We start from the raw sequence: 25,879 nt of genomic DNA on the forward strand, positions 1-25,879 counted from the left end.
TCTAATTCTTCACCCATCATTTGATAAGATTGAGCAAATACATTAGATCTCCGCATTATATGTTCAAAGTTTTGAACAATTTCAAAATCTAAACACGAATTTTGATTAAGACGATGATCGATCGCTTCATTTAAATCCACAATAAAAAGTTGACCGTAAGAAGGACTTTCATTTTGCGCAGCATATAACGCTGTATTAATTTGATAATAAATCTGTCCTTGTATTTTAAAACAGTACGGACCAGGTCGTCTATTTTGAAAATTAATTAAATTGGCATTAAATGATGCAAATGAAAATGAACTATTATAACTACGAATATGTTGAAAAAAATCATTAGATTTTACATGACTACCATCAAATAAATTATAAATAAATTGAGGAAATTCAGGCAATGGTTGCAAATACACTGCGCCATGATTGCAGCAATCGTGAAATGAATTGCCTTTATTAGATATTTTTTCGGCTGCAAAATATTTTGCATTGCAATGAACACAAGACACATCCATAGAACCAATATAGTATTCATTTATGTCGTCAATTAATATTGTATTATTAATATTTAAACAAGGTTGTTGTTTTTTCTGTGATCGATAATAAGATAGATATTCTGCATAACTTTGCTGATTTAATGATATAGTATTTCCAGGATTTCCTTCAATTATTTCTTCATTTATTTCTATTATGCGATTAGTATGTATGTTACCAGTGCAACTAATTTCTTTGTTTATTAGTGTAATATCTAAAGAATGTTCTTTGTTCAGTTCTGTTATATGATTATCATGTATTGTACCAGTAACTCTTATAGCATATTTTCTATAATTAACTGTTTTTAATTTATTTTTTATTTCTTTAGCAACAGAATAACGACGATGTTGATTTTCTGCAATTCTTTCACGACATTGTCGTTGAAATTCAAGTTCTTCGTTTAAAGTACGCTCTTTCTTACGCTTCGGCATTTGACAAAAATATAAGTATACACTATATTAATTTTATATTATATTTATATTATTTATATTATATTATATATATTTATATAATTACATTAATTATAAAATTCTATTTATTAAATTTAAACAAATATGTTATCAAAATTTAGTTTGTTTTATTCTTTTAATTGTTAGTATACAATAAAAATTATATATAAAGAATTTTTTTAATGCATGTAAATATGTAGGAAAATGATAAATATCAACATTATTATCATCATAGTTATCATCATTGTTATCATCATCATTATTATCATCATTATTATCATTATCATTATCATTATCATCATCATTATCATCATCATCATCATCATCATCATCATCATCATCATAATTATCATCATAATCATTATCATAATCATCTTTATAATCAATTATTATTTATTAAGATTAACATTATATTTATTATCAATTATACATATAATAGATTACACATAAAATAAATTACAACACAATAATTAATAATATAAATATAACTGTAATAAAATATTAACTAAGTGTTTAAAATTACTATTTATATACAACGTAATTATATATTACAACACAATATAATTAAACATTTTAATATAATAATAATAATTATATTCAACTAATTAATAATATTATAATATGAATAGATATTCTTCTCTTCTCCTTTTTTCTTGTTTTCCCTTTTTCTTTTTCTGTCTCTCTATTGTTCATATTTATTAATTTTTTCTAGAACTTTACTCAAAGTACCTGAAACAAAAGAAATAATAAATATTAATATATTTATATTTATTTTAAAAATATAAAAAATTATTATACACTACTCAAAAAAAGTAATATAAGACTAATATAAGTACTATATGACTTTGAGAGATATTTGCAATTGCTGGATGATATTTGTTAAAATTCATTTCTTCAAAATTTTTAAATAATGTAATTAAGTACTTGAAATTTTAAAGAAATAAATTTTAACAAATATCATGGAGCAATTGCAAATATCTCTCTAAGTCGATCTCTCAAATGGAGATTGTTATTTGTATGAAATTAAATCATCAATGTACTTTAATTTCATACAAATAACAATCTACATTTGAGAGATCGACTTTGAAAGATATTCGCAATTGCTCGATGATATCTGTTAAAATTAATTTCTCTAAAATTTTTAAATAATTTACGTATACATAATAACAAAAGGATAGCTAATAATTTCAACATTAATAATTTTATGCTTTGATTTATGTATCATATTTTTTTTTACATTGCCTGGATAACTTAATATAGAGCTAATAATTATAATTTGATACTCTATTTACTATTTTAATGCTGAAACCGTTTTAATATTAAGCTATCCAGCCAATGTAAAAAAAAAATGTTATACGTAAATCAAAGCACAAAATTGTTAATGCTGAAATTATTTGCTATCTTCTTGTAATTATTTATACATTTTTTTTTTACATTGGCTGGATAACTTAATATTAAAACGGTTTCAACATTAAAATATTATAATATTAAAATGTAATTAAGTACTTGAAATTTTAAAGAAATGAATTTTAACAAATATCATCGAGCAATTGCAAATATCTTTCAAAGTCGATCTCTCAAATAAAGATTCTTATATGAAATTAAATCATTAATGTATTTTAATTTTATACAAATAGTAATTTTTATTTGAAAGATCGACTTTGAAAGATATTTGCAATTGTTCGATGATATTTGTTAAAATTCATTTCTTTAAAATTTCAAGTACTTAATTACATTATTTAAAAATTTTAAAGAAATGAATTTTAACAAATATCATTCAGCAATTGCAAATATCTCTCAAAGTCAATCTCTCAAATGGAGATTGTTATTTGTATAAAATTAAATCATCAATGTACTTTAATTTCATACAAATAACAAAATTTAAAATAAGTTTCTCTAGAAAATTTATTTTTAATTTTGTTATTATATAAATGTACTTTAATTTCATACAAATAACAATCTTCATTTGAGAGATCAACTTTGAAAGATATTCGCAATTGCTCGATGATATCTGTTAAAATTAATTTCTCTAAAATTTTTAAATAATGTACGTATACATAATAACAAAAAGATAGCAAATAATTTTAGCATTAATGATTTTGTGCTTTGACTTATGTATAATATTTTTTTTTACATTGCCTGGATAGCTAAATATTGAGCTAATAATTATAATTTGATACTCTATTTACTATAATATTTTAATGCTGAAACCGTTTTAATATTAAGTTATCCAGCCAATATAAAGAAAAATATTATACACAAATCAAAGCACAAAATCATTAATGCTAAAATTATCTGCTATCTTTTTGTTATTATTTATACGTACATTATTTAAAAATTTTAAAGAAATTAATTTTAACAGATATCATCGAGCAATTGCGAATATCTTTCAAAGTCGATCTCTCAAATGAAGATTGTTATTTTTATGAAATTAAAGTACATTGATGATTTAATTTTATACAAACAACAATATCTATTTGAGAGATCTACTTTGAGAGATATTTGCAATTGCTGGATGATATTTGTTAAAATTCATTTCTTTAAAATTTTTAAATAATGTAATTAAGTATTTAAAATTTTAAAGAAATGAATTTTAACAATTATCATCGAGCAATTGCAAATATCTCTCACAGTCGATCTCTTAAATGGAGATTGCTATTTGTATAAAATTAAATCATCAATGTACTTTAATTTCATCGCTTTGACTTATGTATAATATTTTTTTTTACATTATTTTTTACATTTTTTACATTTATTTATTTATTTATATACATACTTTTTCTTTTTCTTTTTCTGCTTATTTCTTCTTTATATTTCTTTTTTTTTGTTGTTCCACTTTTATTTTATTCCTCACTCTCTCTCTCTCTCTCTCTCTCTCTCTCTCTCTCTCTCTCTCTCTCTCTCTCTCTCTCTCTCTCTCTCTCTCTCTCTCTCTCTCTCTCTCTCTCTCTCTCTTGTCGTTTTTTTATTCTTTAATAAAATTTAAGAAATTAATATGTATTTATAGTGTAAATATAAGCTGTATTATAATGAATATTTAATTATATATATATATTCCGGTGAAGCATCCAAAAAAAAAGTCAGTTTATATATATATATATATATATTTCTTAAAAATTTTTAAATAATGTAATTAAGTACTTGAAATTTTAAAGAAATGAATTTTAACAAGTATTATCGAGCAATTGCAAATATCTCTCTAGTCGATCTCTCAAATGGAGATTGTTATTTGTATAAAATTAAATTATATAAATTAACAATCTACATTTGAGAGATCGACTTTGAAAGATATTCGCAATTGCTCGATGATATCTGTTAAAATTAATTTCTCTAAAATTTTTAAATAATGTACGTATAAATAATAACAAAAAGATAGCAAATAATTTTAGCATTAATGATTTTGTGCTTTGACTTATGTATAATATTTTTTTTTACATTGCCTGGATAGCTAAAAATTCAGCTAATAATTATAATTTGATACTCTATTTACTATAATATTTTAATGCTGAAACCGTTTTAATATTAAGTTATCCAGCCAATATAAAGAAAAATATTATACACAAATCAAAGCACAAAATCATTAATGCTAAAATTATCTGCTATCTTTTTGTTATTATTTATACGTACATTATTTAAAAATTTTAGAGAAAATTATTTTAACAGATATCATCGAGCAATTGCGAATATCTTTCAAAGTCGATCTCTCAAATAAAGATTGTTATTTTTATGAAATTAAAGTACATTGATGATTTAATTTTATACAAACAACAATATCTATTTAAGAGATCTACTTTGAGAGATATTTGCAATTGCTGGATGATATTTGTTAAAATTTATTTCTTTAAAATTTTTAAATAATGTAATTAAATATTTAAAATTTTAAAGAAATGAATTTTAACAAATATCATCGAGCAATTGCGAATATCTTCCAAAGTCGATCTCTCAAATGGAGATTGTTATTTGTATAAAATTAAAGTACATTGATGATTTAATTTTATACAAATTACAATCTCTATTTGAGAGATCGACTTTGAGAGATATTTGCAATTGCTGGATGATATTTGTTAAAATTCATTTCTTTAAAATTTCAAGTACTTAATTACATTATTTAAAAATTATAAAAAAATGTGTTTTAACAAATATCATCCAGCAATTGCAAATATCTCTCAAAGTCGATCTCTCAAATGGAGATTGTTGTTTGTATGAAATTAAACCATCAATGTACTTTAATTTTATACAAACAATATTTTTGTTATTATTTATACGTACATTATTTAAAAATTTTAGAGAAATTAATTTTAACAGATATCATCAAACAATTGCGAATATCTTTCAAAAAGTCCGGCGGAATTCAAATAAAGAATGAGGTTTTGCTATCTGCTCGCGCTCCTTGATTCGTGAAAATTTTCGCTTTTCAAGATTCTCATAATTTTTAAACGCATTCTAAGTCAGCAACAAAAGTAAAAAACTAATTGTAAGAGCTTCAACCGATAAACGTATATTATACATACCTTTTTTCTCCCTTTTCTACCTTCTTCTTATTCTTCTTATTTCTCTTTTTCTCTCTCTCTCTCTCTCTCTCTCTCTCTCTCTCTCTCTCTCTCTCTCTCTCTCTCTCTTTTCTTTACTTTTTCCTTCTCTTACTGCTCAATTTTTCTCTTTAATATTAGATAATTATTATTTATTTATGTAATATTTACTCAGAAACAAACTGTCAAAATTTATATGACAGTTAAGAGTGAAGCAAATCGCAGCTCACAAATAAGATAACCAATCAGTATCGCGAAAAACAGACATTTCAACACTTCGATATATTCTAGTTCGAGGAATCTTGCTTTTTTTTAAAAAGGAATGTATATATATATATATATATATACAGGGTGAGTCATTTTAAGTGACGCATTGATTTTATTCGTAAACTAAGGCTTGTATCAAAAAATGTTTTGTACAAAAGTTTTATAACTTCAAGGAGGACATAAGATGATGACATTGGTTTAACCTAGGGTGTACATGCCAAGATCATATAGAGGTCAACTTTGTTTTTTTAAATGGAATACTCTATTTTTGATTCCAAAATTTAATAGCTAGTGTCAAGGGCTTTTCAAAACACTATAATGAAGTTATTTTTCATTAAGTACTTTTCGAGTTATGAGGCTTGAAAGTTACAGTATTTTAACATAAAATATAAAATATCTTATAAAACATTCAGTTTTTAAAAATGTTATCTTAATATTTTTATGCACAAAATAATGAGACAAATGAATTGGTATAAAGAAAACACACTGGTTTTAAAAAAAAGTATGCAGTTGCATGTTACAAATTACATATTTTTTCTTGAAAGCAACTATGTGTTTTCTTTATACCAATTGATTTGTCTCATTATTTTGTGCATAAAAGTATTAAGGTAAGATTCGCAAAAATTGAATGTTTTACAAGATATTTTGTATTTTATGTCTAAATGCTGTAACTTTCAATCCTCATAACTCAAAAAGTACTTAATAAAAAATAACTTTATTATAGTGTTTTGAAAAGCTCTTGACACCAGCTATTAGATTTTGGAATAAAAAATAGGGTGTTTTATTTAAAAAAACAAATGACCTCCATATGACCTTGGCATGTACACCCTAGATTAAACCAATGTCATCATCGGATGTCCCCCTCCAAACCCAACAACTTTTGTAAGGGTTATTTTCGGCTCCTCTGACGAGATATTTAGGTGCATAATTTAAAATAGGACATCCTGTATATATATATATATATATATATATGTATATACAACAATAAAATTTAATTTAATTTTTAAAATTATTTGTAACGGTAAATAGAGTATAATTTTATTATTTTATTATTTATTATTTTTTTAGTAATATTTCCAAAGCTCAAATATAAAGTTATAAAAATTAATAAAATATGGATTAGGTCGAATAAACACTGAGTTAAAGCCTATCCAGATAAACATGCATAAACGCATAAGCATATATAGTATATAAGGTATTTAATTGGTCCATTTCTTTATGCATTTTTTTATGGACCAATCCATTTCTTTATGCATATAAAGAAACAGTTTCTTGCCATTACCTGCCACAAATGAAACTTATACTAAATGAAAACTCGCGACAAACTGAAAGATATTATGCAATACCCAAACTTGTCAGCAAAAACCTATCTTGTAAATCCTAAAAATTTATGGAATTCCTAAAAATCGGTTCCAAAGCTGGTTTCCAATAGATTTAATGACAAATTTTCATACTTATATTTTTTAACATTTTATTAAATTTCTACATGTATTTTTATTAAATTATTTTATTTTATATACAATAATAATTTGATATATTGTGCTGTAAAATAAAGTTTATAAATAATATCCAACATATCATATAATAATATATACATATATACATATTAGTGCATTCATATTATTTATTTATTTATTATTAACTCCTTGAACATTATAATTACTTATTTTATATTGTCTTTGTAATTATATAATGAGATTTGCTAGATATCTATACTTATATTTCTGAAATTTAAATCACAACTAAACATAACTAAATTCTATTTGTAAATCAAATATTCTCTATACAGAATCCGTTTATAAAATTTAAAAAACTTGTACTTGTAATGGTTAATTTAAGCAAATATAAAACACTGGCTTGATTTTAATTTATATTCTCTGAGAAAAGAAATAAAATAATATATCCAATAAAATAATATATCCAAAAAATTCACGTTGCAATAAACATAAAAAAATGGAAAAATGAAAAAAAAATAATAAAAAAGCGGGTAAATAAGAGAATATGAAAATCTCGTAAAATAAAGAAATCTAAAAAAAGCGAGAAAGCGTGAAATAAAAAAAGTAATAAAATAAAAATATGTGAAAAAATAAGAAAAAAAAAATGAGAGAATTGCAGATAATTACTTTGTACTTTTAAAAAAAAATATATGTTAAGGCTTGTGCATGAGTGGAAAAGATTTTTTTAAGTAGAAAGTAAACACAGCTCTGAATAAATATTAATAATATTCATAAAAGGGCCCGAAGGTAACTATAGAGCGGTGACATTATCAACTGATCCAACTGTACTGGAAGTACACAAGTATTGTAATTTATCACTGTACTGTTTTATAATAGCTTCGTCGGTGATAGTCATCGGATCGAAAAGAGGTTATTCGATCTGAAAATCCAAATGTCTGCATGTGATAACAATGTGCAAGTTTGTTAAAAAGAAGACTGATTTCACGCTATATCCGATATTCTGAATTAACACGAATGTATTTAATAACATCGTGAAGTGCATAATTTAATTCTGATACAACGTGACTTATATATTGTACAGTGCATACGTAGTCACTTTTAACGGAAAAGAAGTTCAATGAATTAACAATAATTCTTGGTGTTAATTGTTGAATTATATGAACTTCAAATAAAAAATTTATTCCCAAATATGTGGGCAGACACCATCCTTACTGTATTTATCAGTATATGTACAGCGTTATTGGATAAAGGTAAAAAAACATAAAAAGCAATATTTTCATAAATGTATTTATAAGTTGAAAAAAAAAAACAAAATAATTTATTTAATTTATTTATTTGTTCTAATATATTTATTTTATATATATTGTTTAGGTTTGACATGGTTAATGGTGTATAGAACTGAAAAATATCAAAAATTAAAGGCTGAAGTTGAAAAGCAGAGTAAAAAATGTAAGTCTACAAAATATCTATGAGGTATTCAAGATATTTATGAGGTATTATATGAGGAATTGTATATACAAAAGAATATCTGCATAAAGTGATTTTGTTTGCCAGTAGAAAAAAGAAAAGAGGCTCATGAAGACTCTTTGGACAAGCAGCAGAAGAAGAAGATAAAACGTGAAGAGGAAAGATTAAAGAATAATAATCTTATTTTTACAAGAGACTTATCTTTTGTAAAAATGAAATCCATGTTTGCTATTGGATTTGCGTTTACGGCACTGTTAAGTATGTTCAATAACATATTTGATGGACGAGCTGTTGCGAGATTACCGTTTGTTCCAATCAGCTGAATACAAGGTTTATCCCATAGAAATCTTCCAGGCGATGATTATACGGAATGCTCATTTATATTTTTATACATATTATGCACCATGAGTATCAGACAGGTAAATTTAATTTGTTTCTTTGAATACATTTGGTTATGTATTAAACATATTTAAAAATAATAATAATTTTAATAATTTTAATAATATCTCAAATAAAGATTTTTATTTGTATTTGCTAAAAGTTTATGATGCAAATGATCAAAATGTATTGAACTATGCATTGAACAAGAATTCCAGTATTGTATTTATTATATAATTGTATTTATTGTATTTATTATATATTGTATATTTATATATAATATATAATAAATATATTATATATAATTCTTCTGCTTCTGTAAAAAAAATTATGTATTATTATGTAAATATTAAAATTTGTTTTAAAAAATAATAAAATTATAATAATAATAATTGTAATTTTTACCATCCAGTTTTCTTTTTCTAGGAGTATTTACTCCTTTTAATAGCAGAGGAATCGACATACGTCCTTCTTTCTTTTTTATATCTTTCAAATCATTAACTATTAAATATGGCGGATCAGCTATAAAATCATCATAAAATTATCAAAATTATGTAAACACATGCGTACGTGCGCAAATAATTTTATAAAAATAATTATTTTAAATTAAAAGTAATTAATAAGAAATATCAATATTTTTACCGTTACTTTGCATGCATCCTATTATTTTGTAACGTCCCGTAAAATTTCTGAAAAATAAAATAATCAATTAGTTGTCAGTAGAGATATATCCTCAATTATTAAATTGCATGACCAAATATAATCTAGTAATTTAAGATTATAATATTTAAGGTGGATGTCCCGGAATAAATAAATTTAATTATCTTTAAATAATAATGCTATCGTGAAACATAAGGTTTCATCAATAGATTATAAACGTTAAATTCTCAATTGCTAATTATCCAGTAAATTCAAAGCTATATAATTTATTCTCGGATCTCTAACCTTACCTTATTCGTTTATTAAAATTTACTTTCCTTGTAATAAATACACTAAAGACAGAAATCTATAAATATATTTATACATTAATAATGAATCTAGTCGCTTTAGAGTCATATTTAAATTATAATACTATGACGGGAGAGTAAAGACTTAATTATCGACTATGAAACATAAGCCGGTAAAACAGACCTAAAAGCAGGCCTTAAAGCCGGTCGACAAGTGTCCGCTAAGAAATAATTTAATTTAATATTTTGACCCTAATAAACCGTATAAATTTGCTGAAATAAATTAATAATTAATTAATTCTAAATTAATAAACTAGTAAAACTTTTAAATAATTGAATAACAAACAAGAAATAAGCGATTACACTAGTTAAAAATAATACTTGCTCAGACTGTACCTGTGAATGCAAGCACAAGAGCTGAACATTTGAATTATTGAATAAAAGATTTACTAGAACAGTTGGATTAAAAATATCTTGTCAATGAACTGTATATTAATTAGTTATTAAAACCAAGAAAGAATGTTTAAATTAATTATTTTAAATTTAAAATAAACACCTTTTTGGTATGAGAATAATAATAAATAATACTTTAATTTTTATAAATAAATTATAGTATGTAAATTCGCGACGCCGATCTGATAGAATCAATCCTGAGCGTCCTACGACGAGTATAAAGAAATATAAAAATAATTTCACTCTTATATGTAAGCCCATCTGAACACTTAAAATGTTGAATAGAAAATTTATTAAAACAATTGAATTAAAAGTAATATTTTGTCGACAAACTATATCAGGACTAGTTATTGAAATTAAGAAAAAATATTTAAATTAATTATTTAAAAAATAAAATAAACACCTTTTTGGTATAAAAATAACAATAAACAATATTTTGATTTTTGTAAAAGGACTATAATATGTAAATTCACGACGCCGATTTAATAGAATCAATCCCGAACGTCCTACGATAAGTATAACGGAATCTAAAATTATTTTCGCACTTATATCTATAAATCCATATTTCACACAAAATCGCGAATAACTCAAAAGTGAATTTAACTACAGACTTCAAACTTTGAGAACCACTTTTAAATACGGGATCACCCAATATTCTTCAATAATATCTTACTAATTAACTCTAATTAAAAACTTGACTAATTAAAGCTGTAGTATAACTTTATAGTACTACCTTAAAAGTGCAACTCTATGAAAGAGCCTGTATGAAGGCTCAATTTGAATTCCCTTCGTCAGAAGACGTAAAATGAAAGTTGCCTACGTGAAAAGATTCGACCTAAGTGCTAACACTTAACCTGTAGCCCTCGAAACAAAATCGCCTTTTTCACATATGCTATATATATATATATATATATATATCTATACATGTCTCTCTATAGACCCCTTCACAGCTAACTTTAAACGACCAACTGACTTGAAATACTTAACCAACGAGTGAAGGCGAATAAGATAAGAATATTTTTATGAAATTATTAAAAATAATTATTTATTGTTATATATATATATATTATAGAGCATAAGATAGGATAAGGAAATTAATATATATTATTACTTAGAACTATATATCTTTTTATTCTTAATTAAGATACACTGTCGATGCTTCCGAATTATTAGTATAAATATAAATTTCTCGCATATAATAAATAATTATTGTACACACTTACAGCTATATATTTGTAGTGTTGCGCTTTGTTGTATGCGATGAAATTCCGTTAAAATAAGTTAAATATTAACAATTTATAAACAATAATTAATTTTAAGTGCGGAATACGGAATTTTTCCAAGATCAAACTTATATGTCGTTGTGAATCTGAAAATGAGCAATGTTAATATCCAAACGAGATAATGTTAAAATGTTAATAACTGTTTGTAAATAAGGAAATACGATATAAAATATTTCGCATCGGAACATAAAATAGATCATCGAACACATCGACGTCCGCTAATACGATGACTCATGAACACCTGCAAGATAAAACATCCGAGATGCGACGAAAGAAATTGAAGGTCCAGCGACGTTCTACGAAATCACGCATATAGTTCAACACAGAGAAGGGTTGACTGATGCAACTCGCCGACAAAGGAATATCATCGCCGATCACGTATCGAACTGCGAAGAACAAAGATCAACCTTGACACGCGCCTCACGTCTTCTTTAGTCCCGTCTATTTTGCCTATAAAAAGGGTACCCGATGGCACCGCGAAGGAATATGGAAAAAATCAGCAGTGCAGCAGTATGGAAAAGGGAGCAGTACGAAAGAATCAGCAGTGTCGGGAAGCCATATTCAACGAATAAGAACATAGAATTTCGCGAGCAATGCGAAATAAGAACTTAGAAAAACTCGAGCAGCACGATCTAAGGACTTAGAATTTTTACGAAGCACTACATAAGAACATAGAATTTCGCGAGCAATGCGAAATAGAACTTAGAAGAACTCAGCGACACATCAAGAACATAGAATTTCGCGAGCAATGCGAAATAAGAACTTAGAAAAACTCGAGCGGCACGATCTAAGGACTTAGAATTTTTACGAAGCACTACATAAGAACATAGAATTTTGCGAGCAATGCGAAATAGAACTTAGAAGAAATCAGCGACACATCAAGAACATAGAATTTCGCGAGCATTGCGAAATGAGAACATAGAAAAATAACGCAAGAAGTGCATAAAGAAGAAATCAAGGAACCATACTCAAGCTGAACATTAAAATTTAATCGACATACTGCCACTACAACTATATCAACCAATCGCTACTTCAAAGTTTAACATAAAATTTATGGAACTCGAAATTATTTATGGGAATTTGGCAAGGAAAATTTATACCATCTACAAGTCAACAACTTACGAAGCCACTACTAAATTTCAAGAAACCAAGGAACTCAACAGAAGACACATCAGAACGGGAACTTCTCCTTTCAGCCGACGGATCATCATCATCAGGAAGCAGCTACGAGTCAGTCAACGACCGATCAACAGGAACATCGTACTCTAAGAAACCGAGCGAACACAGCGGAATCAAAACAAAAATCTGTAAGTCCGGAATCCTTTATTGTAAAATCAGCACTAACAAATAAATGCAAATTAATTGAAACATGAGAATCAATGGTGAACATAACCCAATCGTACAAGTTAATATAAAATTTCTACATCAAGAAACCGAGTGACAAAATTATCTAACTTTAATCTTTTATTACGCACGCACACGCGCATTTACACCGACTAACATAATTTTTCTATATATTAAATTCCTTTTATTTTGATCACGATATACGATAATTGAAATTCTTACAATCACAGCGAGTAAGATCAACGCCACGGAATTGAGAACCAAGTAAGTTACTTTCATAATTTTCTGTTAACCAAGTGATACATTATTTTCTTCCGTTTGACATATTAACGCGCTACTAAATGACAAAGACTATCGACACAATTAGACGCCATAAGAAACGAAAAACTTATAAATTGCAAAGATCTAAGCTCCGCGTAGCAAAGAAACATCGGAAATCGAGTCAACTTTCACAGAAGCAATTAATAGCTTTCGAAGCATTAATTTCAGAATTGATAGATATTCCTATTCAAGCAAACGCATATGACATTTTACGGGACATCGAAGACAGAGATAGGAAAGAACAAATAATTAAATCGGAACATCATAATATTATCAAATCGGAAATAATTATAAACTCTAAAATCGAACAGATAACTCTTGAAGATAATATAGCTGAAATAGATTTCTATACCGAACTAAAACTTGATTCTACGACGCCAGCATTTATAAATTACGACGACTTGATTACTTACGTACAACATACAAGTCAGATTAAAATCGATCCATTAGAATCCGAATTACAAGAAGCCCTTCTCACATTGACGACTCCACAATTAATAACTATTGATGATATAATAGAAGAATTACACACCGATAACCAAACGACAGACCGCGTAATTGATGGAATTTATAATACTTTAATCGCGAATAAAGGAAACTCAACTATCAACGTACAACCGACGTGTAGTACTTCTGCCGACGTTAGCCCCTATAATTCGATCGCAGATGTAGCAGAAAAATCATTTACCGACAGCTTACCGACGGATAACGTACTTACAAACAACGATTTTGATACTCTAGCAGCGGACAGGGAAGTGGAATATTATATGAGTAAATTACAACTCTATTAATTTTATTTCGTTTATTGATGCAATAACCGTCCCCGTTCTCGCACTCACGGACCGCCTCTACCTTCTTAAGCTCTCGAGTCCCGAGGTATTGCCGGCCCAGCAGGTAGCCTCAAAAATTGAGAGCACCCTTATTCTGCGTGACTGAGGTACACTCAGATAAGAAGAACCTAACGGAGTCCGCCGAGGCACGACATCCGTGTAGGAAGTAACGGTCGAGCATCGAGGTGCATCGCCATCTGCAACATACAAAACAATAGATACATTAAAAATAAAATTGGTGGCAGCGGCATACTATCGCGAGACGTTACAATTTCAATTTTATCTCCCTTTATCAAATCTAGATCGCTATACATATCATAGGTAAATTCCAGAATATGAACTTCCAGCTTAAATAAACCATCTGTTATCGACCCACAACCAATAATTTTATTCAACTTATTATTAAAAATTTCAGAAAAGTTGGTTTTAACATATCCTTCCAAAACTGAAATATGTAAATGCATGATAGTGAAAAAAATGTAAAAAGCTTGAATTTTATTAGTATTATCATAATGTAAAAATAAAATAATTATTAAAGAAATAAAATTTATAAAATATTTTGCGTAAAAAAAATTTTCTAAGTAGCATTTTTGGAGAATTTAGATATAAATAAAAATATAACTAACTAATGCGATCGGTGCTATTCAAAACGTCTTTTATTTGGATTGCTTTAGGTTTACCACTTAATGTTTTTATTGGTTCGAAATATCCAAGATTGGATACAATCGTATTGCTACGGATTAATAACTCGTATTGAACGTTTCCATTATTAAATAGATTATTTTTTGGTAATCTTGCTTGTGCACCATCTATGTAAATTATCTAACAAAAACATTTAAATTTAAAACATAAATTAAAAATTTTTTTTTTGAGAATCTTTTTTTATTTAGAACATTTTTTTTATTTCGAACATTTTTTTTATTTAGAACATATATTTTTTACTTTATTTCTTATAATAATAATTTTATTTAGAACATATTTTTTACTTTATTTCTTATAATATGCCCCCCCCCCCCAAAAAAAAAATTTAAATGATGTGTCCTTAATTCCTATTATTATTTAATTTTATTATTATTATTGAAATTATCCCAATAAAGAAAATGAAGCAGTGCCAATTTATTATATTTACACTTTCCCATTCGAAATTGACAAAATTGACAAATGGATGTGTTCAAAAAGTTCCAGGCTAGATAAATAAAACATATTGTATTTATTTTTAATATTTATTCTATACGATCTTCTTAAAAGTAGTTCCCTTTCTGTACAATGCACTTATGCTAACGCTTTTTCCAGCTTTGGAAACACTTTTCATAGGCTGATTTTGATTTTGAGAAAGAAGAATAGTAAAAGAGGAAGTAGATAATCAACCTATAAAAAATGTTTCTGAAGCTAGAAGAAGCGTTGGTATATATACATACATATAATGTATGTGTGATTAAAAAATTCCAGGCCTTGATAAATAAAACAGGTTGTATTTATTTTTAATATTTATTTTATACGATCTTCTTAAAAGTAGTTCCCTTTCTGTATAATGCACTTATGCTAACGCTTTTTCCAGTTTTGAAAATACTTTTTATAGGCTGATTTTGATTATATTAATAAAATTATTTATCAAAGCCTGGAACTTTTTAAACACACGTACATTGCGGATACATTATATATACGTAGGTATGCATGTATGTACATTTGGTCACAGGAATACCTTAACACATGAATTTGCATAAGTATCAAGGCACATTCAAATTGCCTGCTTCGATTCTACATACTTCTTGCATCATGACTGTGATTATGCCTCACGTGTGACATATATAAAAAAGTATGATTATTTGTTTAATAATATGTCACAATAAGTATATCATTTAATTATATTATTTACTTTTTATAACTGTATTTTGATATATTATTTAGCGGATAATTATTGTCTTTGACATATGTCATACAAGAGGAATAATCATAATTATGATGCAAAAAATATGTAAAATCAAAACACACCGTTTGAATGTGTCTTGACTTTCATGCACATTTATGCGTTAAGGCATTCCTATGACCGAGTGCACATTGTGTACATATAGTGTATATATGAATATTTACATGATTGGACATCACATGGTGTTCCACATTTTTTATATCATCATTCCATGCAACTATTTGTACTCTTCGTCCTGAATTATTATTAAGATAAAATTTGTAAAATTTATATTGTTGGTTGTTTCCTACTAAACGTGGAGATTCTATGCCGTCCACATAGCCTACAATTTCACTGTAAAATAAATAATAATTATGCAAATAAAATAAACCTGTGTAATAAATATTTAAATTAAATTATTCAAATTAAATATTAAAAATAAATATCAAAATTAGGCAAAAAAATTTTATACATTTTTTTCAAAAAGCATTTTTAGAATTTTTAGTATAATTTGTGTACTTACACAGTTGAGTCAAACATTTTAATGTTGTCAAGAACTTCATTAGGAGTTAACAAATTTTCAATATTTAAATTTTCCGTTTTTAAATCTTCATCAATACTTTCCATTTTTTTTCGTATAATTAATTTTTTTGTTTTCTATTTTCTCAATTATTCTATGTATAATAATAAAATTATTTATTAAATTTATATTGTAAATAAAAAAAGTTTCACTAAATTTATATTTATAAATTTATTTATATATTTGATTTATATTTGTAGAAATATAAATTTTTAATAAATTTTTTTTATTTTAAATAACCGTCAAAATAACCTTCGCTATCAAGCTATCAAACTATCAGAATAATCGCGATAACCAATCAGCGTCGCGGAAAAGCATCAACAATACTTCCGATACATTCGAGTATCGATCTTTCATGCCTTTTTTAAGAGTGGATTCAAGTAAATGATTTTTTTGATTCCAAGTAAATATTTACTTGAATCAAATAATTATATTTTTATTCAAGTAAATTATTTTTTTTATTCAATTAAATATTTATCAAAATCAAGTAAATATTTATTAGCATTAAGTAAATATTTATTAGAATCAAGTAGATATTTTTTTGATTCAAATAAATATTTATTTAATTCAAATAAATAATTATTAGAATCAAGTAAATGTTTATTAGAATCAAACCAATATTTATTAGAATCAAGTAAATATTTATTAAATTTTAGTAAATATTTTTTTATTTAAGTAAATATTTTTTAAATTAAAATAAAGAATTTTTTTGATTCAAGTAAATATTCATTAGAATCAAGTAGATATTTATTTGATACCAGTAAATATTTTCTTGATTTAAGTAAATATTTATTAACATCAAGCAAATATTTATTAGAATCAAATAAATATTTTTTTGACTTAAGTAAATATTTCTTTGATTAAAGTAAATATTTATTAAAATCAAGTAAATATTTATTTGATTCAAGTAAATATTTTTTATTAATTTTTGGTATAAAATTAAAGTACATTGATGATTTAATTTCATACAAATAACAATCTCCATTTGAGAGATCGACTTTGAAAGATATTCGCAATTGCTCGATGATATTTGTTAAAATTCATTTCTTTTAAATTTCAAGTACATAATTACATTATTTAAAAACTTTAAAATAATGAATTTTACCAAATATCATCTAGCAATTGCAAATATCTCTCAAAGTCGATCTTTCAAATGGAGATTGTTGTTTGTATGAAATTAAATCATCAATGTATTTTAATTTCATACAAATAAAAATCTTTATTTGAGAGATCGACTTTGAAAAATATTCACAATTGCTCGCTAATATCTGTTAAAATTAATTTCTCTAAAATTTTTAAATAATGTACGTATAAATAATAACAAAAAGATAGCAGATAATTTCAGCATTAATGATTTTGTGCTTTGACTTATGCATAATATTTTTTTTTACATTGCCTGGATAGCTTAATATTGAGCTAATAATTATAATTTGATACTCTATTTACTATTTTAATGCTGAAACCGTTTTAATATTAAGCTATCCAGCCAATGTAAAAAAAAATATACATTAATCAAAGCACAAAATCGTTAATGATGAAATTATTTGTCATCTTCTTGTTATTATTTATACATACATTATTTAAAATGTTTAGAGAAATTAATTTTAACATATATCATCGAGCAATTGCAAATATCTTTCAAAGTCGATCTCTCAAATAAAAATTTTTATTTGTATGAAATTAAAATACATTGATGATTTAATTTCATACAAACAACAATCTCCATTTGAAAGATCGACTTTGAGATATTTGCAATTGCTAGATGATATTTGTTAAAATTCATTTCTCTAAAATTTTTAAATAATGTAATTAAGTACTTGAAATTTGAAAAAATTATAGAATAATTAATTAATTAATAATTAATTAATTATATAATATATTCAAAAACGCAAATATTGGAACGAAAAGCGTAACGGAAATATCACCGTTTTTAACGGATTGACTTACAATTAGATAATTAAGATAGAGAAAACCAGAATCTAAAAATTTATTTCTTAAATAAATTTTGAAATTTTTGATTCAGTGAACAACATTTACCAGCGTTGCAAATATATTTTAGTTTGAAAATTTAATTAAAAGTCTTTTTTATATTTAAAACAGTTTAATATAATTTGGAATTGCTACTTAAAATTTGAAATCTATAAACGTTTATAAATCACATGCAAATCTTATTCGTTGTAATTATTTTGTTTAAATCTATAAAATAATCAAAAAAAATAAATCAATAAAAGCAAAAAAATAAATAATATATATAATATTAAATAAAACTCTGCTTCCAATTATTCTGGAATAATACCCCAATAAATAATTTTTAAAAATGTCAGAATCAGTTTTACCTCAAAAAAAAAAAAAAAAAAAAAAAAAAAAAAAAAAAAATACAAAAAAAAAATTCTTTTTATAAAAAAAATACAATTAATTTTCATGAACAAAAAAATCCAATAAAAACTTTTATTAAAATTATAAATGAAAAAATTTTTGATAATTGTTTTTTATTTAAATACATAAATATTAACCCTAAAATTCATATTCCAAAAATATTTATGTGTTTGAATAAAAAGGAATTATCAAAGATATTTTTATTTATAATTTTAATGAAAGTTTTTATTGGATTTTTTTGTTCATTAAAATTATGTAACGTCTCGCGATAGTATGCCGCTGCCACCAATTTTATTTTTAATGTATCTATTGTTTTGTATGTTGCAGATGGCGATGCACCTCGATGCTCGACCGTTACTTCCTACACGGATGTCGTGCCTCGGCGGACTCCGTTAGGTTCTTCTTATCTGAGTGTACCTCAGTCACGCAGAATAAGGGTGCTCTCAATTTTTGAGGCTACCTGCTGGGCCGGCAATACCTCGGGACTCGAGAGCTTAAGAAGGTAGAGGCGGTCCGTGAGTGCGAGAACGGGGACGGTTATTGCATCAATAAACGAAATAAAATTAATAGAGTTGTAATTTACTCATATAATATTCCACTTCCCTGTCCGCTGCTAGAGTATCAAAATCGTTGTTTGTAAGTACGTTATCCGTCGGTAAGCTGTCGGTAAATGATTTTTCTGCTACATCTGCGATCGAATTATAGGGGCTAACGTCGGCAGAAGTACTACACGTCGGTTGTACGTTGATAGTTGAGTTTCCTTTATTCGCGATTAAAGTATTATAAATTCCATCAATTACGCGGTCTGTCGTTTGGTTATCGGTGTGTAATTCTTCTATTATATCATCAATAGTTATTAATTGTGGAGTCGTCAATGTGAGAAGGGCTTCTTGTAATTCGGATTCTAATGGATCGATTTTAATCTGACTTGTATGTTGTACGTAAGTAATCAAGTCGTCGTAATTTATAAATGCTGGCGTCGTAGAATCAAGTTTTAGTTCGGTATAGAAATCTATTTCAGCTATATTATCTTCAAGAGTTATCTGTTCGATTTTAGAGTTTATAATTATTTCCGATTTGATAATATTATGATGTTCCGATTTAATTATTTGTTCTTTCCTATCTCTGTCTTCGATGTCCCGTAAAATGTCATATGCGTTTGCTTGAATAGGAATATCTATCAATTCTGAAATTAATGCTTCGAAAGCTATTAATTGCTTCTGTGAAAGTTGACTCGATTTCCGATGTTTCTTTGCTACGCGGAGCTTAGATCTTTGCAATTTATAAGTTTTTCGTTTCTTATGGCGTCTAATTGTGTCGATAGTCTTTGTCATTTAGTAGCGCGTTAATATGTCAAACGGAAGAAAATAATGTATCACTTGGTTAACAGAAAATTATGAAAGTAACTTACTTGGTTCTCAATTCCGTGGCGTTGATCTTACTCGCTGTGATTGTAAGAATTTCAATTATCGTATATCGTGATCAAAATAAAAGGAATTTAATATATAGAAAAATTATGTTAGTCGGTGTAAATGCGCGTGTGCGTGCGTAATAAAAGATTAAAGTTAGATAATTTTGTCACTCGGTTTCTTGATGTAGAAATTTTATATTAACTTGTACGATTGGGTTATGTTCACCATTGATTCTCATGTTTCAATTAATTTGCATTTATTTGTTAGTGCTGATTTTACAATAAAGGATTCCGGACTTACAGATTTTTGTTTTGATTCCGCTGTGTTCGCTCGGTTTCTTAGAGTACGATGTTCCTGTTGATCGGTCGTTGACTGACTCGTAGCTGCTTCCTGATGATGATGATCCGTCGGCTGAAAGGAGAAGTTCCCGTTCTGATGTGTCTTCTGTTGAGTTCCTTGGTTTCTTGAAATTTAGTAGTGGCTTCGTAAGTTGTTGACTTGTAGATGGTATAAATTTTCCTTGCCAAATTCCCATAAATAATTTCGAGTTCCATAAATTTTATGTTAAACTTTGAAGTAGCGATTGGTTGATATAGTTGTAGTGGCAGTATGTCGATTAAATTTTAATGTTCAGCTTGAGTATGGTTCCTTGATTTCTTCTTTATGCACTTCTTGCGTTATTTTTCTATGTTCTCATTTCGCATTGCTCGCGAAATTCTATGTTCTTGATGTGTCGCTGATTTCTTCTAAGTTCTATTTCGCATTGCTCGCAAAATTCTATGTTCTTATGTAGTGCTTCGTAAAAATTCTAAGTCCTTAGATCGTGCCGCTCGAGTTTTTCTAAGTTCTTATTTCGCATTGCTCGCGAAATTCTATGTTCTTGATGTGTCGCTGAGTTCTTCTAAGTTCTATTTCGCATTGCTCGCGAAATTCTATGTTCTTATGTAGTGCTTCGTAAAAATTCTAAGTCCTTAGATCGTGCTGCTCGAGTTTTTCTAAGTTCTTATTTCGCATTGCTCGCGAAATTCTATGTTCTTATTCGTTGAATATGGCTTCCCGACACTGCTGATTCTTTCGTACTGCTCCCTTTTCCATACTGCTGCACTGCTGATTTTTTCCATATTCCTTCGCGGTGCCATCGGGTACCCTTTTTATAGGCAAAATAGACGGGACTAAAGAAGACGTGAGGCGCGTGTCAAGGTTGATCTTTGTTCTTCGCAGTTCGATACGTGATCGGCGATGATATTCCTTTGTCGGCGAGTTGCATCAGTCAACCCTTCTCTGTGTTGAACTATATGCGTGATTTCGTAGAACGTCGCTGGACCTTCAATTTCTTTCGTCGCATCTCGGATGTTTTATCTTGCAGGTGTTCATGAGTCATCGTATTAGCGGACGTCGATGTGTTCGATGATCTATTTTATGTTCCGATGCGAAATATTTTATATCGTATTTCCTTATTTACAAACAGTTATTAACATTTTAACATTATCTCGTTTGGATATTAACATTGCTCATTTTCAGATTCACAACGACATATAAGTTTGATCTTGGAAAAATTCCGTATTCCGCACTTAAAATTAATTATTGTTTATAAATTGTTAATATTTAACTTATTTTAACGGAATTTCATCGCATACAACAAAGCGCAACACTACAAATATATAGCTGTAAGTGTGTACAATAATTATTTATTATATGCGAGAAATTTATATTTATACTAATAATTCGGAAGCATCGACAGTGTATCTTAATTAAGAATAAAAAGATATATAGTTCTAAGTAATAATATATATTAATTTCCTTATCCTATCTTATGCTCTATAATATATATATATATAACAATAAATAATTATTTTTAATAATTTCATAAAAATATTCTTATCTTATTCGCCTTCACTCGTTGGTTAAGTATTTCAAGTCAGTTGGTCGTTTAAAGTTAGCTGTGAAGGGGTCTATAGAGAGACATGTATAGATATATATATATATATATATATAGCATATGTGAAAAAGGCGATTTTGTTTCGAGGGCTACAGGTTAAGTGTTAGCACTTAGGTCGAATCTTTTCACGTAGGCAACTTTCATTTTACGTCTTCTGACGAAGGGAATTCAAATTGAGCCTTCATACAGGCTCTTTCATAGAGTTGCACTTTTAAGGTAGTACTATAAAGTTATACTACAGCTTTAATTAGTCAAGTTTTTAATTAGAGTTAATTAGTAAGATATTATTGAAGAATATTGGGTGATCCCGTATTTAAAAGTGGTTCTCAAAGTTTGAAGTCTGTAGTTAAATTCACTTTTGAGTTATTCGCGATTTTGTGTGAAATATGGATTTATAGATATAAGTGCGAAAATAATTTTAGATTCCGTTATACTTATCGTAGGACGTTCGGGATTGATTCTATTAAATCGGCGTCGTGAATTTACATATTATAGTCCTTTTACAAAAATCAAAATATTGTTTATTGTTATTTTTATACCAAAAGGTGTTTATTTTATTTTTTAAATAATTAATTTAAATATTTTTTCTTAATTTCAATAACTAGTCCTGATATAGTTTGTCGACAAAATATTACTTTTAATTCAATTGTTTTAATAAATTTTCTATTCAACATTTTAAGTGTTCAGATGGGCTTACATATAAGAGTGAAATTATTTTTATATTTCTTTATACTCGTCGTAGGACGCTCAGGATTGATTCTATCAGATCGGCGTCGCGAATTTACATACTATAATTTATTTATAAAAATTAAAGTATTATTTATTATTATTCTCATACCAAAAAGGTGTTTATTTTAAATTTAAAATAATTAATTTAAACATTCTTTCTTGGTTTCAATAACTAATTAATATACAGTTCATTGACAAGATATTTTTAATCCAACTGTTCTAGTAAATCTTTTATTCAATAATTCAAATGTTCAGCTCTTGTGCTTGCATTCACAGGTACAGTCTGAGCAAGTATTATTTTTAACTAGTGTAATCGCTTATTTCTTGTTTGTTATTCAATTATTTAAAAGTTTTACTAGTTTATTAATTTAGAATTAATTAATTATTAATTTATTTCAGCAAATTTATACGGTTTATTAGGGTCAAAATATTAAATTAAATTATTTCTTAGCGGACACTTGTCGACCGGCTTTAAGGCCTGCTTTTAGGTCTGTTTTACCGGCTTATGTTTCATAGTCGATAATTAAGTCTTTACTCTCCCGTCATAGTATTATAATTTAAATATGACTCTAAAGCGACTAGATTCATTATTAATGTATAAATATATTTATAGATTTCTGTCTTTAGTGTATTTATTACAAGGAAAGTAAATTTTAATAAACGAATAAGGTAAGGTTAGAGATCCGAGAATAAATTATATAGCTTTGAATTTACTGGATAATTAGCAATTGAGAATTTAACGTTTATAATCTATTGATGAAACCTTATGTTTCACGATAGCATTATTATTTAAAGATAATTAAATTTATTTATTCCGGGACATCCACCTTAAATATTATAATCTTAAATTACTAGATTATATTTGGTCATGCAATTTAATAATTGAGGATATATCTCTACTGACAACTAATTGATTATTTTATTTTTCAGAAATTTTACGGGACGTTACACCTCCCCCCTATTTTAGAACGAATTCCGATGCGATCGGAGGAATTTGTTCCATATTATCAAGACGGTCGCATAAGTCTTTATAAGAGTAAGTAGCGCTGTTTTTAATTATTGCTGACTCGATGTCACGTGAATGAGTTCGAAAAGTAGTAGGAGTAATTTGAATTACCGTTGGTTGTTCTGGCAAGGGCGGTGCGTTTGCGATTCTCTCGGGTGATGTTTCTGTGGCTTTGTTTGACTTTTTTTTCGTCTCTACAGGTCCTCTGGCGAGATGAAGTAGAAGATGAGTGAGTGAGCTCCATAATGCTCCCAACAAATGCATGCTGCATCCATAGACCGTGTGGAAGGCGTATCTGTGAATGGCGGTGTCGATTACAAGCTTCACGATTCGGGCTATCAGGAAGATACCAAAGATTCCGGCTGTTGCGGAGCCAAAGGTCAGGAATCCGTTCCATATTCTGGAAGCAGTAGTGTCAACAATTTTATTTAAAGATGCTTCGTCCAGTAGATTGTACATGGAGACGGCTTCGGAATTGAACGAATGACCCGTGAGTCCCCTGGCGACGGAATTAAGTAAAGCTGGCCTTTCAGCAGGGAACATGATATGTTCACGCAGTCGTTCAATATCCTTTTCAGAGTAGATTCCACTGACGGCTAATGGTCCAGGTGTCAAATATTTCCAGGATAATGTGGTCATAGGTTGCAATTGTTGAGGCGGAAGTTGCCTTATTTGTGGTTCTGGTGTGAACTGTACCCAAGTGTCTTCGATACGATATAACGTAGGAAGTTCGTAGCTGCAATCGCGTTGATTTCCATATTTGGTAAGTACATGCGATTTAGGCGTTAGAAAGAATGATTGATTATGCACCATTATAAGTAATTCGACGTAACATTCTTCTGTTTTTCTTACAGTGACGTCCACTGGTATGCATTTGATAACAAAGATAGCTTCTCCAGCTGTAACAGCCATGTAGCCTGGTCCTTTCATGAGACGGTACGCGAATTCGTCAGGTTGTAAGGTAGCAAAAGATAAAGTATTTGTGATTACTTGTCTCTCTAATTCGCATTTTTGTTGCATAACGTTGTGATATAGCGATGTCATCTGATGGCGTATATGTTTTTCAACATATACAAATTTAGAATTCATGTATGCAAAGATGTCTAAGTTGTCCATTGGAATCTGGCCTCGATTTGGAAGTGTGTCTCCCTTTTTAGTTTCCAGTATAAATAATTTTGGATGTTCGGTGCGATATAAGGTATATCCGCACAGAGGTTGCTCCTTTGTTTTAGTGAGAGCAAAGGTAATATCTTGAGTAGTTAAGGTGTAAACAACTGATGATGTAGCATTAATATTATCTTGAATTTTTGTAGCTGGTCCTTCGTAGAGGACATCATATTGATGAAAATCGCAGGATGTAGTTGGTACGGGTTTCCAATAAGTGTATCCGTCTTCGGAGTCGATGCAGAATCCTTCTTTCAACGGACAGATCGTACCAGATTTCAACATAATTTTTCCAGAATTTAATTGTACAGGTACGTGTGAAGTTTTTAGAGTTATTTTTACTACTCCTTGCACGACTACATCGTCCCATGTACCATAAGGATCCGAATATTGTACTCCTTTGCAACTACCGTCGTTGTTAATTCGACCGGCTAATGTAATACTCCGAGTTGTGGTTTGGTTGACTCGTATTTCATGTAGTGGACTGTCAGTTCCAAATGAGAAAACTCCGTCTTGG

The 25,879-nt window shown here is 27.6% G+C and overlaps 1 protein-coding gene, 2 long non-coding RNA genes and 1 pseudogene across 3 annotated transcripts; 2 read left to right on the plus strand and 2 right to left on the minus strand.

Annotated features, from left to right (window-relative positions):
• The first annotated feature begins 7,588 nt into the window (after nt 1-7,588).
• Nucleotides 7,589-9,695, plus strand: LOC136997376 (calcium load-activated calcium channel-like; annotated as a pseudogene).
• Nucleotides 9,696-12,202: 2,507 nt separating this feature from the next.
• LOC136997383 (uncharacterized) lies at nt 12,203-20,515 on the plus strand. Its single transcript, XR_010888159.1, has 2 exons — nt 12,203-13,062; nt 19,440-20,515. It is a non-coding gene; the product is annotated as an uncharacterized lncRNA (long non-coding RNA).
• On the minus strand, nt 13,372-21,638 carry LOC136997384 (uncharacterized). The gene is made up of 2 exons (XR_010888160.1): nt 20,825-21,638; nt 13,372-14,447 (listed from the first exon to the last, which is right to left on the minus strand). It is a non-coding gene; the product is annotated as an uncharacterized lncRNA (long non-coding RNA).
• A 1,414-nt stretch (nt 21,639-23,052) lies between these two features.
• LOC136997102 (uncharacterized) lies at nt 23,053-25,647 on the minus strand. The gene has a single exon (XM_067347391.1). The coding sequence runs from the start codon at nt 25,645-25,647 to the stop codon at nt 24,151-24,153; it is 1,497 nt and encodes a 498-aa protein (XP_067203492.1). The 3' UTR covers nt 23,053-24,150.
• Nucleotides 25,648-25,879: the final 232 nt, after the last annotated feature.

Source organism: Linepithema humile, chromosome 1 (genome assembly GCF_040581485.1).
Source record: "Linepithema humile isolate Giens D197 chromosome 1, Lhum_UNIL_v1.0, whole genome shotgun sequence".
NCBI classification, from domain to species: domain Eukaryota; kingdom Metazoa; phylum Arthropoda; class Insecta; order Hymenoptera; family Formicidae; genus Linepithema; species Linepithema humile.

Excerpts from the sequence above, each read along its gene's own strand:
- LOC136997102 (XM_067347391.1), bottom strand. The coding sequence starts at position 25,647 with ATGTTGAAATCTGGTACGATCTGTCCGTTGAAAGAAGGATTCTGCATC.